The 17,936-nt window shown below is 46.8% G+C and overlaps 1 protein-coding gene across 2 annotated transcripts in view; it reads right to left on the bottom strand.

Moving 5' to 3' along the window:
- The window catches only part of ARHGEF16 (Rho guanine nucleotide exchange factor 16), a 340,813-nt gene that overhangs the window by 175,808 nt on the left and 147,069 nt on the right, over positions 1 to 17,936 (bottom strand). For both annotated transcript variants that reach the window (XM_086921558.1, XM_086921559.1), the window contains exon 3: positions 5,280 to 5,331. In XM_086921558.1, the coding sequence (XP_086777684.1) occupies positions 5,280 to 5,331 (52 nt within the window). The remainder of the gene's footprint in view (positions 1 to 5,279; positions 5,332 to 17,936) is intronic.

The raw sequence follows: 17,936 nt of genomic DNA, 5'->3' as shown, positions 1-17,936 counted from the left end.
TGCTTGGCTTGGAAGCCGGACTGTGAGGGGTCGAGGGATTTGTTGGTTTCGAGGAATGCGGCGAGCTGGTTGTTCACAGCTTTCTCGATGACTTTGGCCGGGAATGGAAGGAGTGAGATAGGGCGATAGTTTTTGAGTTCGGTGGGGTCAGCTGTGGGTTTCTTCAGGAGGGCGCTGAGTTCGGCATGTTTCCAGCTTTCCGGGAAGGTTGCGGAGTTGAGGGAGCAGTTGATGACGTCTCGGAGGTGCGGTGCAATAATGGAGTCTGCTTTGTTAAAGATGTGGTGAGGGCAAGGGTCAGTGGGGGATCCTGAGTGGATAGAGTTCATCAGACGGACGGTGTCCTCAGTGGAGATTGGCTTCCAGTCATTGAGGATGATCAGGGGGGGTGGGGGTTCTGCAGGGGATTGGGTGGGTTGGTCTCCGGGTTGGTTGTCGAAGCTGTTGTGGATGTCTGCAATTTTGTTGTGGAAGAATGAGGCTAGGGAGTCGCAGAGGGCTTGAGAGGGGGTGATGTCGTTGGAGTTGGCTGAGGGGTTGGTAAATTCCTTGACGATGTTGAATAATTCCTTGCTGTTGTGGGCGTTGTTATCTAGACGGTCCTTGAAGGCTGCTTTCTTGGCATTTCGGATTAGTTGGTGGTGTATGCGGGTGGCGTTTTTGAAGGCGTCCTTGGTGCTGGTGGTTGGGTCTTTTTTCCAGGCCTTCTCGAGGGAGCGACAGAGTTTCTTCGATTTCTTAAGGTCATCGTTGAACCAGGAGGCCTTTTTGCTGCCTAGTTTGATTTGTCGTTTTTTCAGTGGTGCTAGGATGTCGGCGCTGTTGGATAACCATTGGGTGAGGTTGGTGGCTGCTTGGTCTGGGTTTGAGGAGTGGGCGGGGGGCTTTTGAAGAAGCGATGAAGAGATCTGGTCGATGGTGATTTTGTTCCAGTTTCTTTGCAGAGTGGGTTGGGGGTGGTTGTTGTATGTGGGCTTGTTGTAGGTGAAGTGAACGCAGCTGTGGTCAGTCCAAAGGAGAGCTGTGGTGTGGCTGAAGGAAACATGCTTGCTGGAGGTGAAGATAGGGTCGAGTGTGTGACCTGCGATGTGGGTGGGGGTAGTGACAAGTTGTTTAAGTCCGAGGTTTGCGAGGTTGTCCAAAAGGGTGGTGGTGTTGCGGTCGTTGTTCTTTTCAAGGTGAAAGTTGAGGTCTCCCAAAAGGATGTAGTCCTCGGAGGAGAGCGCGTGTGGAGTGATGAAGTCCGTGATGTCTTCACTAAATTGTGCGCGGGGTCCTGGTGGCCTGTAAAGGATGGTGCCTCTGAGTGTGGTCTTGGGGTCTATGTGGATCTGGAAGTGAAGGTGTTCAGAGTTGGCGAGATTGACGTCTGAGCTGGTTGAGATGCGGATGGATTTCTTATGGACGATAGCGATGCCTCCTCCTGTGTGGCCGGTACGGTCCTTGCGAATGATCTTATAGCCTTCCGGGATGGCGATGGTGATGTCTGGGGCTGAAGAGGCATTCATCCACGTTTCTGTTAGGAAGGCGACGTCCGGAGAGGTGGTGTCGAGTAGATTCCAGAGGTCAATGGCGTGCCTGTGGACCGAGCGGGTGTTGAGCAGGATACATTGTAGGTGGTTGGGATCGGATATCTGTTGTGGGTTCGTAGATGAGGAGTTGTTCTTGGTGCCGTCGAACTTGCAGGAGTAGCAAGAAAAGGGTCCATGGGTGTGTCCAGGAGCAGCTTGGACGCAGTTGAGGGAGCGGCCGGGGTTGAGGGCTAGGAGGGTGGTGGTATCGTAAGTAATGCGGGAGGGGTGGACTTTACGAGGACCAGGGGCTCTGGCGCTGGGCGCGGGCCAGGCGCGGACGGGCGTAGACGGGCTTACCTTTGGCGCACCTTCGGCGCGGCCGAAGCGCGTGGACGCTGCGCGTACACCCATGCGTCATAAATGGAGTGTGGAGGGGGGTGGGGCGAGGGGTGTGTCAGCAGGGAGGCGGGAGCGGGGTGGAGAGGCGGTGCTGGGAGGCAACAACAATCAACAAAATGGCAGCGACCCCAAAGCCAAACAGGACGAGGCTGGGATTTTAAAGTTAAAGTTTGGACAGAGAGGAAGCGTCGCAATAGCCAGCAAACAACAATGATTACAGTTACAGGCAGCAATGCACAGCCAGAATCAATACATGTAATTAGCGCTTAGCGTTTACAGTCGCGCTGCGAAGTTAAGCTAACGAGGCACAAAAGGGTGATTAATGCAGGGGTCAGAGCGAGCAAAGGGCAGTGCTTTAAAGATCGTATTGCAGTCTGGCAGTGTGGCGATACGATACCAGCGTGGGAGCAAGGGAGCAACCGCTTCTGAGGAGCTTCAGGACGGTCACAGCGCTAGTGGCCGAGGGAAGAGGCTATCCTATCTGTGGGAGGGGTGTGTCAGCAGGGAGGCGGGAGCGGGGTGGAGAGGCCAGGCCCTCTCCCTAAGCGGTTGTTAACCTGTGTGGGTTGCAGTTATTTTAAAACAAGTTCTTAGTCTTATTACTGCTTGACCGACGTTGGATTTTTGGAATGCAAATACATCCACACAATGTTTTGTGAAGGTGTGTGGAATGACCATGTTCCTGCCTTACAAATGTAAACAATGGGAATGTTCCCTAAAAATGCCATATAAGCCCTTATTTTACAAGTAGAGTGAGCTTTGGGGGGAGCAGGTAGAAGTCTTTTAGCTTTTGCATAACAAGTTTGGATTCATTTTACTATTCATCTAGAAATTCCAGATTTAGAAATAGCTTTTCCAATGTTTGGAGGAGAAAAAGCAATAAATATTGCTTAGTCTTTCTGAATGCTTTAGTTCTGTCACTATTATACATTAAAGCTCTTTTGACATCTAATGTATGTAAATCCCTTTCTGTAACTGAGTCAGGTTGTGAAAAAGAACAGGTACTTATATTGAGTGATTAATATGAAAAGGTGAAATCACCTTTGGAAGGAACTTTGGATTTGTTCTGAGCACTTTGTTTCTAAGAAGCTGGAAGAATGGTTCTTCTAAAGATAGTGCTTGGATCTCACTGACTCTTCCAACCGAAGTTATAGCGATTAAAAAGGCATCTTTCCAAGACCAATACTGTAGTTGGCACGAATGTAGTGGCTCAAATGGAGGTCCCATGAGTCTTGTTAGTACAATGTTTAAATTCCGCGCTGGTGCAGGTGGAAGCCTAGGCAGAATTATTTTTTAAGTCCTTCCATAAAGGCTTTAATAACAGGTATTCTAAATAAAGACAAGTGTTGTCTATTTGGCAAGTAAGCTGCAATGGCACCCAAGCGCAAACGTATTGAAATGTAGGCTAAACGTCTGTTTTGCAAACGCAACAAATAAGAAATAATTGATTGTTTAGGTTTGGCGAGGGCGACAAGGGAAAGAATACAGGGCCAGTGGCAACATCCTTCTTTTTCTTCTTGAGAGACTGTAGGAATCTCTAAAGACTCTTGAAAAGATAATTGTTTCTTGAAGGATTGGGGTTTTGCTGGCTGAAGAACTATATTCTTTCTAATTGCAAGGTTTTCTGTTTCGGATCGAGCTGTTCCTGCATGACATCGAGGATCGGTTCGGGTGGCGTTTTCGCTCTGAAGGTGAAACATTTCGGAACAGAAGAGTAGTTTGCTGTACTCGGTTCAGAAGTACCGTGGCTCCTTTCTTTCGGAGCAGAGAAGGATGTTCAATGAGTTATGAACTCAGACTTCGAAGAAGTGGAGCCCCCTGCTGTAGGCCTAACATTGGCTGCCAAGCCAGAGGGCGGGGCTTCCGAGTCTGTATGTTGGTGCGCGCCATGGCTTTTTTGCAGTGGCGGAACGTAAGCAGGCTTTTTGGACAGAGCTGATTTTTTGGTCTTTGGATCAGGGTTCAAGTAGTCACGGTCCATTGATTCTGTGCCGATTGAGAGGTGGCAGAGCCCTGTTCTATGTCTGAACCGGAATGCTTGAATAATTACTCCCATTTAGCTGCGGATGCCTCTTCTTCCCCCTCTTTTTATGGACCGAAAATGTCCGGTGAGTCGCCTGCATGTGTGCGCTGCATTCCCTAGCACCACGCATGTCAATCCTGAAGTGTCTTTTGGATCAAAATGATTTGCAGGCCTCACAGGTTTCCTCTTGGTGCTCAGGCAAGAGGCATAGGTTACAGACGGAATGCTGGTTGTTGTGGGGTTATTTGGAATGGCAATTCAGACATAAATGGAACAGAATGCGTTTCATTAGCAGATAATTTTCAGAGAAATCTGCCAAAGTAAAATAGGCCCAGCAGGGCCTGGCCAGTAGGCCAAGAAAAACTAGTCAAAGACCCGCTGCACAAAGAGTAATTTGTTCGGAACGCAAGGGTAGCTATGGGACTGAAACAAAACCATTAAATGAAGTATCCATTAGCGAAGCGAAGGGAGCCTGAAAGAGTCTCGAAGTGGAGCAAGAAGTCATACAACCTTGTGACTGTAATCATCTGAGCCCAACATTAGATGGCGGAATTATGCATAGCAGGTGTATCTACAACACACGTCTCAAACAAATATTTCCTAAAGGCACAAATGAACTTTAAAAAAAGTAGGACCAGAACATTGATGTCTGATGAAAGGACCCCATGGGATTTGGAAAAGTTAAGAGCTGTGTGACTGGTAGGGACACGCAACGTTGGTGGAGAAAGTGATATGAAGCATTTATTTTGATCACTCTAGTGTAAGAGACATGCCTGGCCCAGGGCTATGGAAGTGATGGGTATTCTCTAAGATGAGCTAAATTTACTTGTAAAGAGCCATTATGCATGTCCGCTGCTAATTTTATTAGTTCAGATTGCCCTGGAAAAGAATGCACGTTAAACAATAACTAATTACTTTGCTTGGTTCATTTGTTCTTTCTATATAAGTTTATATTCAATTAGTATTTTTTTAAAGACACTCAATACCCTTCTACATCGCTTGTATTCATCCTGTATAAGGCCACATCATCCAAGAAGACAATTCAAAAATCTTTACTGACCATTCAAACCACCACACGCAACCCATAGATAAAAATTCCAGAGCAGCATGAAAAGGGCACCAGTTCAATATAACACTTTAGTGGCATACTTCTGGCAGAAGGAGCTGTACAAATGCCCAATAACAGAATATAATGGCAACATAAAAAAAGACCACCCTGCTAAGCTTGAAAATCCTCAGAGGAGTGTCAGTTCACGGGTGTTGCAGTTTACAAGTTTCTCACACTCCTGTTCCTTTAACTGGTTTCCCATGGGTCACTTTTCAAGCTTTTCCTGGACACTTACCATCCTTAAAGGAGCCTGCATGCCGCTGCATCTTCTTCTTTCCAAAGGTTCTCTGGAAAAAAATGAAATAAGTAAATGGTTTGTGTTCTAACAGTTTTATTTTGAAATAGCGAAATTATGTTTATCACAGGTTTGAGGTCCATATCAGGGGACAGAGTTTCTTAGAGGCTACTCAGTCACACTTAATACAACCAACCAATACAGAAAGAATTGAGACGAGGCACATACTGTGTCACTGGGGTTATCAGAACCTGGAACTCAGTTCTCTTGCTAGGGTCCTAATTGTTCAAGACTTGGATTCAGGCCTGGCCTTGCCCCAGTTTTAGGCTCCAGTGACAATATCAGTCTGTTTTTGTTCACATAAGGCAGAGTCACTGGAATTACGGGGCAGTGGAGGCCAATTTATGTGACTGACTTTAGTAAACTGTGCAGTGCATAATGTGGCTTTATCAATCCACTTTGATTTAGCATTTTAATCCACGCTGATGCCAAAAAAATCCCAACTATATGTATGTAAAATACATAGGGTTCTTACTACTGAAAATGTTATTTAGCATAAAGTATTTATTATGTCGTTCCAAAAAGCACAATAACACCATTATGTTAACACTATCCTTGCTGCCTCGCAAAGTTGAATAATGTGTGCAAAACATAGCCTGCATCCTGCAAAATACAAGCAACAAGTACACATTTATTGTAATAAAAGGTGCATCCCTAGGTTCTTGAATATGGCAAATGGAAGCGTTTCTTCGAAACAAGAATCAGCCCTGCACAACTGCACTGCACATTTCAGATTTACTGTGCAAGTGTGTCATTAAAGGGCAATTTAATATTCAAGATAACAGAACATAAAATAGATGAAAGCATTTGAGATTCTTCTAAACTCCCAGTTCTTGAAATAATCGCTGCTTTGAGCCCTCTGTGATGAAAACATGAATTAACACGGAAGGTGAAACAAAACATTTTTATGGCCAAGAAGCAATTGGATTTTCCATATGGTTTGATTTACATTTTAAAATGCTGGGCTTTATTTCCTGCTGCAGAAAAAAACCCTTCCTCCAAGAATCTATTGTGTATATTAACACTATCTTGGCGATGGGCTTTGGGCTTACCTCTTTACTTTCTATATTGTAAAAATCAAGTGGTGAAAGATGATTAGTGAACTTTTACAAAGTGTTGGTAGCTGTGGGGCACTCACTGAACACCATTAACATCTTTTGATTAATTGCAGACAGTAATAAAAGTAACATAATACTCTTAGGCTGCACCCTGAATCAACCCCGTACCAACCACGCATTACTATCCAAGTAGATTCTTACATGACCATACAAAATGCACTTTGGTGTCTTGTCGGGAGTAGGAAAGCGCTATACAAATTTTACAGTACAAGAAGTTTTATTTTGTTCAAAACTACAAGTAACGCAGCAAATGAAGGATTTTGTTATCCATGTAGCAAACAGGTACTTACACAAAAATACTATGGTCACAGAAACAAGGTTTGCATATAGGCTATATTATGCAGAAAGGCACCGTCGATTATGCAGCAGATTTGCTTGCATTACGAGGTATGGAAAATCCTGTGTAGCATAATATACAAGTTAAAAATACATTTTCAACATTTTCTGTGCATCGCTACCCAAGTTTTATTGTATTTTAACATTGACATTGATAAAAACCCCAGTCCAAAACTTTAAGGCCAGATGTACGACTCTTGTAAATTGCGCCTTGCAATTTGCTCTCACTTGTGTGTCGCAAATTTCGAGGCGCAATTTACAATGTACTACAGTGTCAGAGACAGTGCGATTCACAATAGGGTCGCAAAATGAAAGGCTCAGGAATATTAATGAGCCACTCGCAATGTGCGACCCCATTGGCAATGGGTGGCCCTCCCAGCGATTGGGCCTGCTGAGCTCAGCAAGCCTCCATGTCTGGGACTGCTTGTCAATAAAGTCGTTTAAAAAAGAAATGCAGCCCGTTTTCCTTAAAGGAAAACGGGATGCATTTAAAAAAAAAAAAAAACGCTTTCGTTTCATTTTTTAAGGGCAGGTAGTGACCACTGCCTGCCCTTAAAACATATTTTAGACCCCTTCCCATTTGCGACTGCCATACCACCCTCTTGAATAGGGTGGTAATTTGCAAGTGTTTTGCGATCGCATTTGCAGTCGCACAACAATGGTACATGGCTTGCGACTCGCTATTGGGAAGGGAAGGCCCCTTCCTAATAGTGAGTCGCAAAACACTATTTTGATAGTTGCAAATTATTTGTGAGTTGCAGAATAGTGTTTGTACATGGACTTATCAGAATTAGCATGCGCAACGGGTCGCAAACCCATTTGCGAATGCTAATTCTGGTCATACATCTGGCCCCAAGTGTTTTAAGCTACTGTGCCTCAGATGATACAGAAACACCTTTTTAGGTCTCACCCAGCTCCCCTCCTGTTTCCTCCACAAATCCCTTTCCACAATTTAGGGCAAGCTTATGTGACACCACAAACTTTATGGTTGCCAAAGGCCTGTTGTGGCCTTACTTAGAAATTCAGGGGATTGGAGCCTGTCCATTAGTTACCATTGGTTGGCTGTACTTTCACTCTCATTTGCGTCTTAATCAGCTGCTTTCCTTGTCCATCTTGTGTTTGTCCGGCCAGCCTGTTTACCATCCTCCCTCTTGAGGGCTGTCTTGTGTACGTCCATTGCTCACTTTAAAGCAACTATTTTTTTCTTTTGGGTTAAGCACTCTATCAGAGTGCATGTGTTTTCCAGCTATCTCCCTCTTGTGTTTTTCTCCTCCCTCCCTCACCCTGTGTCACAGCAGCTTTCTCTTGTGTACTTCCCCCGTCGCCCCAGTGTGTCTCAATTGTGTGTTTCTCGCCACTCCCATATGCTGCTCTTTCCCACGTGCTTCCCTCTCACTGCCTAAACCACAGAGCAGCCACCCTGCACCCACTCTTCTATTCCCTCCCAGCTATTCTTTCTTAATATATATATATTTTTGGTGGGCTAGGTAGCAAATTGCTGCCAGCACTTCACAAAAGCGCTTTCATATTGGCCGATCTAAGTGGTGCCTGCCATCTCAGAATGGTCAATTTAAAAAAAAAAAGGGAGGAAGAAAATGGTGCCTCCAGAATGGCTCGACCATAAACAGCAGTTGCTTCAGCATGCTTTATTTTTTTAGACAATACAATACTGCATCAGGAAAATGCATTAGCTAGGCCAGTAGGTCTCAAAAGTGAGACCGGTTTGCTTGGAAAGTGTTTGTTCTACATTACTGCCAAGAGCAGGCCTGGGCGGAGCCTGCGGAACTCCGCGAAGTGACCAAAAAACGTAGCCGCACTACACGGCGGTCCGCAAGCGACAGAGTGCATTAGGTCACACAGTTTGTGCTGAGTTTTAGCGCCGCATGTTTGTCCCGCACTGGAAAATAAGCGCGAACTGCACCATGTGCAGCACAAGAGGGCGCTGCTTCTTTCTGTCACCCAAGTAGATGTTGTACATGAGGCGGCAGCTTCCTCAACGCAAACTGAAGGTTTCTCAAAGCGAGCGGTAGCGGCCATCCACGACCACCCGCATTGTGAAATCTTGCCAGGAGGTGGTCTGGAGTAATATTTTCCTCGCTCGCACTGGACAACTTAACGTTGGCAAGCGAGGAAAAAACTCCTCTCCTCAGAACTCCGTGCACAACGTGCAGTGCTGAGTGGGAAAAACTCTGCTAACTCCACAAGCAGAGTAAAATTTCATGCCCACTCCTATAGACAAATAATTTCTAATACTCAAAAACAGGAAGTTGGTCTCACATTATCAAAAGGAATGGCTGATCTGGAAATTCTCAGATGCAGATATGTCAGCTAACAAACAAAGGGTTGAATCTCTTAGGATGAAAGTACCTGGACCATATTTTGAAATGTCCTACATAACAGCCTATGGACCAAAGCCCAACAACAATCTCTTAAAGGAACAACCGAAAATGGTCCTTCTATTTAACAAAAAAAAAAAAAAAACAATGAAGGTTCAGTGAGCAGCAAATAGGCTCAAACATTTCCGTCCCACCTGTCATATGTTACCAATAAATATTACTATTGTGTAAGCTTGTCATTTTTCTTGAAACGAGCCACTAAAAGGCAGTGTGGTGGTGCAAGGCGAACCATAAGACATAAGGGTATATAAGGGTACACATCTGTCCTCAGTTTTGAATTTCTTTTTACTGCTTTATGCTTAACCATGTTCTACTTGTGAAATGAAAGTTTTTGAGTCAAATGTTTTTTATTGAAGGTGTTAGGGGACCGGCTATGAAACAGTCGATTTTAGCTCCAATTTTTCTTGTTAAGTGCTGTGCAGATTTGCTAAATTTTCCAATGCAGAAGTTGGAGGGAGAACTCGGGTCTTAGCGCTGTAAAATAGAATTTTAATTTCAACCTCTTTGTATGATTGCTTCTGGCACATAATGTTTGTTTCAGAATCTTTGGAATGGTCCAGAGCCGTCATTTTTTTTACATGGTCATTGGCTATTGTGAAGATTTGTATTATACAAACAAGACATTGTCCTCTTCTAGAAGCTTCTGGATTGCTAATTCTTGGATCAGTCCTACGAGATACTGCTGTGGGCACTCTTTGGCATGTTTTATAAATCTGAAACAGGGCCTAAACTGACCGGTCCTATATGCTAGGAATCCGCACCCTCTTGAACAGGCCCTTTCAACTTACTGGGCTCGATTTAATCGTTTTACAAACCTATGCACTGACTGCTTTAATCAGTCTGATACGTTCATTGCACCCTCTCTCACCAATCCTATAAGCTATGAGAGGGGGACGTCAATGACCAGTTGTATACCCTATGAGGCTTGGCCCTCTGTGGCCAATCCTATAAGCTAGTATGGTGGGTCTTGTTTGATCGCTCCTCTAACCTATGATACTGGGCCCTCTTCTACTAGTCCTATAAGTTGTATCCAGCCCTCTTTGATCCTTACTGCAAGCTATGATGTCGGTGTGAGAAGTTGGCCTGATATATGATGCTCACTAGTTCTAGTGATCACCTTGTATCAGTCCAAACAACCCTTATGGTGATTGGTTGTAAGTCAACCTTATAGACCAGCTATCCTAATGGTAGCATGGATAAAGCAGTCTTAGGTTAAACTCTTTTGGCATGTGAAGCCAGCTGTTTTACCACATATAACCCCTTGAATACCACATGAAAGGACACCACACAGGTAGTTATGAAAATAAACATGTATTTATTAACTAACAACACCTCTGAACTCTTTTTGAGGTCAGAGGGCTAAGCACATGACAAACTCTTCGGAAAAATACACTCAAGTTGCACGATTTACAATGGTGCCCGAGGGGCACGACCAACCATATACTCAGAACAATGGAATGCGAGGAAAGAAAGTACTGTAAGAAGATCCAGAGGCTGGAGGATTGCTGGGACTACGCTACTGACTAGGTAAGTAAGGAGAAGGAGGCCCACGGGACTCACGTGCAGAGTGGAAACTCTCACACGGGATGCGTACCAACGTCTATGGATGCTACAGTTTAAAGTGTTACGGATTCCGGACGAACCCGGCTGGATGGAGGGAAAACAACAGTGGACCTGAACACTAGGATAGTGAACACGGACTTCAGCACCTAGAAGCTTTAGTTACCTAACCCACAAGCTGCGGGTGCATAGGGCTGAAGTGGGGTCGGGTTTGCCGCGTTGATCCCGGTGAAGCCTGAAACAAGGAGTTGCTGGCAGGCAGCCAGATGGAGGAGTCCGGTGGTTCCAAGGATGGAACGAGGAAGAAGAAGTCCTGAAAGGGAAGGGGACAGAGTCTCGGTCACTAGCCAGTGACGGTGCTGGTACCAGGAGGGAACCAGGTGCTGTCGCCGCAGTCAGGTGGAGGACGGGACACTTCTCTCTGTAGCTGCGCGGACCAGGAGCTGTTCTCTATGACCAGGCTGGGGGCACGAGCTGTCCCACGTAGTCTGCTGCTGTTGACGGTGTTGGATCGTCGATCTGGTCAACAGGCCTTGGCAAGTGAAAACCACGCGGTGAAACAAAGATGGCGTCTGGTGCGGACCAGGAGGGTCCGGGGTGCTTCTCGTTCACAGGGAAGCAAGGGCCAGTCTGGGGGACCAGACCAGCAGTGTTGGATTCTTCGGGTCGTCGTCTCAGAGGTCACTAGCCAGCCGGCAAGTGACCAGACAACAGGACAAGCAGCAACCAGGCAAAAGGGCCCAACGCAGATCTCGTGGATGCTGGGGGGCTGGTCTTTGGTGCAGGAGCTGCGTCGGTGTGGGGCTTCTCAGACCCCAGTGCACTCACTCGAGGATCCCTCGGCGGTTGTGCTGGAAGCGCTGTGCAGGTTTCTTCAAGATGGCCGTCTCCAAGTTGTTTGTCGCACCCACGGGTCTCAGCTGTGCTGTGGATGTGGGTAGAGGTCAGAGAAGTCTGGAGGTCCGGGTCTCGTCGAGCTGGGTCGTCGGGTTCCAGGAAGGAAGGACTTGCAGCAAACCGCACAGGAACTTGATGATGCCTGCGAAGCAGGATGGTCACTCCCTGACCATAGGGGAGATTCTTCAGTCTTCTGATGTTCCGGAGGTCGAAGGTCAAGAGTTCTTCGTGGAAGTTGTAAAGATTAATCTAACTGGGAATGGGACCTGCTCCTACCTTTATTCAGCTCAAGGGGGCTGCACTATGACTAGGTCCCTCCCCTGGGTGGGACCAGGAAGGGGGGTGGTTACACCCCCTATCCTTTGTCCGGTCTTGCGCCAGCTCTGGGGCTGGAGTGCCCTAGGAACTGGTTTAGACCGGAGTATGCACAGGGACACCTTGTGTGCCCCAGGCATGTCTCATTCCTTTCAGCCCTGTCCTACCTAATACACAAAATCCTGTCTGGGGTGGTGCTAGCACCTCCCAAGGCAGGAAACCCTTTGTCCAAGCCTCCCTCGCTGGAAGGACTCCCAGCAGCAGGAGGTCAGGATTGTGTCTGTGGTGGCAGCATCCATTTTGTGATGCTGAGGCTCGAGTTAACTTTAACCGGGGTTCACAGTTACATTCATGTCGTGTCCCTCTAGAAGGGTGGAATGCTACCCCCGTCGCCAGAAGTGGCGAGGGGGTAGTATTCCAATTCGTATGACACCTTACTCGACATGTTTTGATAATGCTATACCAAAGTTAGCATTTGACCGCGAGGTTCATAATGCACTTAAGAGTATATGGTATAGCGTGATCATGGAACAGCTATTAGGACTTGGTTCCGCAAGCTGCAAACGGGCTCAGCTCATGCCAGAGCACCATCTCACATAATTCCAAGCACTCTGCCTTCAGGATTGATAAGGCCTGCCATAGGAGTGACTGATAAGAATATATGTGTCCATTTTAGGTTTAGATATAGGGATACTATATCTAAAGCAAAGGGTGATTACACCACCTTTCCCCAGCTGTCGTGCAGCCAGTTGTGTCTGTTTAGATGGCCAGCCAGGGGTGGCATAATACATGCTTCAGCCCCTGGTAGACCCTGGGTACACCTATGCCCTGGATACCTAAGGTATGCTGTACAGGGACTGATAAGGTGGCCCAGTACCAATTGGTAAATGCACCTAAGGTACATGCTTGTCAATTTAGAGAGAGAACAGCTAGGCTGTGGGTCTGATTAGCAGGCCCACAGCCAGGGAAAGTCGTAAACCAGTGAAGCAAAAAGCAAAAATCGGGGGTGACCATAGGATTGCAGACCCTACTCTCCTACCTAACCCCCCCCCCCCCAAACTTAGGGACATTAAACTAACCTTGACCAGGTGAGTCTTCTTGTTCTAAGTGGAAGTACCTGGAGAGACCATCTGCATTGCCATGGTCAGTCCCTGGTCTGTGCTCCACTGTAAAGTCCATCCCCTGTAGGGAAATGGACCACCTAAGAAGTTTGGGGTTTTCACCCTTCATTTGATTTAGCCATAAGAGGGGCTTATGGTCGGTCTGAATCTTGAAGTGAGTGCCAAACAAGTATGGCCTCAGCTTCTTCAGGGCCCAAACCACAGCAAAGGCCTCCCTCTCAATAGCTGACCAACATTTCTCTCTAGGGGTCAGCCTTCTACTTATAAAAGCAATGGGCTGGTCATGACCATCAATATTCAGTTGAGATAGAACAGCTCCCACACCCAACTCAGAAGCATCTGTTTGGACAATGAATGGCTTGGAGTAGTCTGGACTCTTGAGAATAGGTGCAGTGCACATGGCCTGCTTTAGGTCATCAAATGCCTTTTGACAGCTAACTGTCCACTGAACTTTCTTTGGCATTTTCTTACTTGTCAGGTAATTAAGTGGAGTCACAATGGTTCCATAATTTCTGACAAATTTCCTATAGTAACCAGACAGGCCCAAGAAAGGTCTGACCTGTGTCTGGGTGGTTGGAGGAGCCCAGTCCTTTATGGCCTGTATCTTGCTCTCCAAAGGTTGAAATTGGCCTCCACCTACAAGGTGGCCCAAGTATACAACTTGACTCTGCCCTATCTGGCACTTGGTAGCCTTGACAGTGAGGCCTGCCTTTTGCAGGGCCTCCAAAACTTTCCTCAGGTGGATCAGGTGATCCTCCCAGGTGGAGCTAAAGACAGCAATATCATCTAGATATGCTGCACAGAAGTCGTCCAGCCCAGAGAGAACTTGGTTCACCAACCTTTGAAAAGTGGCAGGTGCATTTTTCAAACGAAAGGGCATCACCACAAACTGGTAATGACCTCCTGGGGTACAAAATGCTGTCTTGGCCTTGGCATCCTCAGATAACCTGATTTGCCAATAACCAGCTGTCAGGTCAAATGTACTCAAGAATTTGGCAGAAGCTATTTTATCTATGAGTTCATCTGCTCTAGGTATTGGATGGGCATCTGTCTTAGTGACAGCATTGAGACCTCTGTAGTCTACACAAAACCTCATCTCTCTCTTACCATCCTGGGTGTGAGGTTTAGGCACTAGAACTACAGGACTAGCCCAAGGGCTCTCTGAGGGTTCAATGACTCCCAATTCCAACATCTTTTGTACTTCTTGTTTTATGCAGTCCCTGACGTGGTCAGGTTGCCTGTAGATTTTACTCTTTATAGGCAGACTGTCACCAGTGTCCACCTCATGGGTGCACCAGTTTGTCTGGCTGGGTGTCAGAGAGAACATTTGTCTAAAGGATTGAAGAACTTGTTTGCAATCCTCTTGTTGATGCTCAGAGAGGCTGTCAGAAAAGACTACACCATCTACTGACCCATCATCAGGGCTCTGAGTGAGCAGGTCTGGGAGAGGGTCACTCTCTTCCTCCTGTCCCTCATCTGTAGCCATGAGCAAGCCCATGTCTTCCCTGTTGACAAATGCCTTGAGCCTGTTCACATGAAGTACTCTGTGAGGGCTCCTGGGAGTTCCAAGGTCTACCAGGTAGGTGCCTCTCCCTTCTGTTCAATTATAGTATAGGGTCCAGACCATTTGTCTTGGAGAGCTGCTGAGACCACTGGCTCCAACACCCATACCTTCTGTCCAGGCTGGTAAACAGTAAGGACATCCTTTTGGTCATGCCAAGCTTTTTGGAGTTCTTGGCTGGCCTCAAGGTTTTTAGATGCCTTCTCCATGTACTCTGCCATCCTGGAGCGGAGACCAAGTACATAGTCCACTATGTCCTGTTTAGGCTTTTTGAGAGGTAACTCCCATCCTTCCTTCACAAGACACAGGGGTCCTCTTACTGGATGCCCAAATAGAAGTTCAAAAGGGCTGTAACCAACCCCCTTCTGTGGGACCTCTCTGTAAGCAAACAGAAGGCAGGGTAAAAGGATGTCCCATCTTCGCCTAAGCTTTTCTGGTAACCCTTTTATCATCCCTTTGAGGGTCTTGTTGAATCTCTCAACAAGCCCATTGCACTGTGTGTGATAGGGAGTGGTGAATTTGTAGTTGACAACACACTCCTTCCACATAGCAGTCAAGTATCCTGACATGAAGTTTGCACCTCTATCAGAGACAACCTCCTTAGGAAACCCCACTCTGGAGAAAACTCCAAGTAGGGTCCTGGCCACAACAGGAGCTCTAGTGGCCCTAAGGGGAATAGCTTCTGGATACCTGGTGGCATGATCCACTACCACCAGTATAAATCTGTGCCCAGATGCTGTTGGGGGTCCATTGGTCCAACAATGTCAATCCCCACTCTTTCAAAGGGTACCCCCACCACAGGTAGTGGTATAAGGTGGGCCTTTGTTGTGCCACCTAATTTGCCACTAGCTTAACAGGTGACACATGAACGACAAAAGTCTTTGGTGTCCTCAGACATATGAGGCCAGTTAAAGTGTGGGACAAGTCTTTCCCTAGTCTTGTTCTGGCCTAAGTGACCTGCAAGGGGAATTTCATGGGCCAAGGTGAGAAGGAAACCTCTCAGAGACCAGGGGATGACCAGCCTCCTGGTAGCACCAGGCTTGGGGTCTCTTGCCTCAGAGTAAAGGAGTCCATCATCCCAATACACTTTATGAGCACCTGTGGCATTCCCTGCAGCCTCAGCAGCAGCCTGCTGTCTGAGGGGTTCAAGAGATGAACAGTCTAATTGTGCCTGTCTCAAGTCTGCCCTGGAAGGTCCCCCTGTCCCAAGAAACTCAACCTGTTCAGGCTCAAGTTCTTCTAGGACAGTTCCTTCTGGAGTTTTTGGATCAGTCTCCTGTGAGAGCTGATCCTCACCTTGAGGCAAGGGGGAAGGCACTGCCTTAACCCTACTGTTCTTACTCTTGGTTAGTGTCTGGTCCATTGTTCCAGGATCCAGCACTAGTTCAGCTGGGCATTTTATGGCCTGTGACCTAGTCACAGCAAGGACATGTGCTGACAAACCTAACATTTCCACATGAGTCCTATACTCCACATCTGACCATAGGGAGGATTCCAATCATTGCCCAAAAGACAGTCCACTGGGAGGTCTGAACTAACAACAACCCTTTTGGGGCCATTTACCCCTCCCCAGGAGAAATTAACAAGTGCCATACTATGGTTGGTAGTGACATTGCTAGCATTGGTCACTAGGTAGTCTGAACCTAGTATTACCTGTCCAGGGTCAACAAATGCTGGTGTCACCATAGTGACACTGGCACAGGTGTCCCTGTAGGCCTGAGCCATCTTTCCATTGATCAAAGGCGTTTGCCTGTACTTGCCCAGGGTACTTGGACTTATTGTAGGGGTCAAATCCATGTCCCCAGTACACACAAGAACAGCCTGGGTAGGTACTCTGACTAGGCCAGAGCCTGCCTCAGAAACCAATGTCAACCCCACTATAGCCTTTTGGGGAACACTACCACTACTAACTGAACTAGGGGTTGCAGGTGCCTTAGGGGCAGTAGTGGTAGGAGCTGGGCCTTTCTTGGTGCACTCACTAAACCAGTGAGTATTACTTTTGCAGTATTGGCACCATGGTTTCTTCTGACCATTATTCTTCTTCTTTTGATAATTCTGGGAGCCACCCTCCTTAGATTGTTGGGGCCCTGTTGAAGACTTCAGGTCATTTTGCTTATTCTCATTACCCTTCTGGTCTGCTTTCTTCTGGCCACCACCCTGGTTCTGGTTCTGCTGCTTGACCCTTGTCCTGACCCATCTGTCTGCCTTCTTTCCCAATTCTTGGGGAGAGGTCAGATCTGAGTCAATAAGGTGCTGATGCAACAACTGATTTTGACAATTACTTAAGATTTGTTCTCTCATAATTAGATTATACAATTCGGTGTAATCAGTAACTGTACTTCCCAGTAACCAGCCTTCAAAAGCCTTAGTGGCACAATCAACAAAGTCAGCCCAATCCTGAGACTGAATTTTCTGGGTGTCTCTGAACAGCAACCTGTACTGCTCAGTTGTTGAGCCAAACCCATCAATCAGTGTATTCTTCAGGACTTGGTAATAGTTAGCATCCTCAGCTCTAGTAGTGAGGAGCTTATCTCTACCTTTACCTTCAAAGGAAAGCCACAGTATAGCTGCCCACTGACTTTGGGGGATGCACTGGACAGTGCAGGCCCTCTCCAAAGCAGTCGTCCATTTGTGGATGTCATCCCCTTGTTTAAAGGGGGGCACTATTTTACTCAGGTGTCTAGTATCAAAACTCCTGTCTTTATCTCTAATGATAATGCTGCCACCAGTGGGGTCTGTCCCACTCAATTTCTGCTCTCTGGCAAAGGCAAGTCTTTCTTTGGCAAGGGCAAGTTCTTCACTCTCAATCCTCAGATTGACTTCCCTCATCTTAGCTTCATGCTCTCTTCTCTGAGGGGATGTCATCCCTCTCTGAGAAGATGCCTGAGAGACATGGGTGTGAATAGATCTGTTAGAGCCTCTGGAGTGAGACCTAACTCGTCTATTCCCAAGGTTAAGCCTGCCTGAGGATAGGCCTGGGGGTCCCCCAGTTCCATTCTCATGTATGCTTAAGTTGGTCCTGGTGAGCCTACTGACTACTACTGGACCTTTGTCTGCCTCATCCCCAGATAATTCCTCCTCCTCGTCACTTTCTGCTCCATGGAGGTTAAGGTCAGGATCACCAAGGGTTCCCTCTAAGGGGGGCATGCTCCCATCTGGATTAGAGGGGCCTGTGTTAGAAGCCTTTCTGGCATCATATGTCTCTAAGAGACCTATCAGAAAAGGAGTGGTAGGGTTAGAACCCTGTTTTAGTTTCCTGGAGGTACACAATTGTCTCATCTCCTGGAAGCTAA

The sequence above is a fragment of the Lissotriton vulgaris genome, chromosome 5 (genome assembly GCF_964263255.1).
Source record: "Lissotriton vulgaris chromosome 5, aLisVul1.2, whole genome shotgun sequence".
In the NCBI taxonomy this organism is placed as follows: domain Eukaryota; kingdom Metazoa; phylum Chordata; class Amphibia; order Caudata; family Salamandridae; genus Lissotriton; species Lissotriton vulgaris.
Note: the sequence above shows the minus strand (reverse complement) of the source record. Positions and strands in the feature narration are given on the sequence as shown.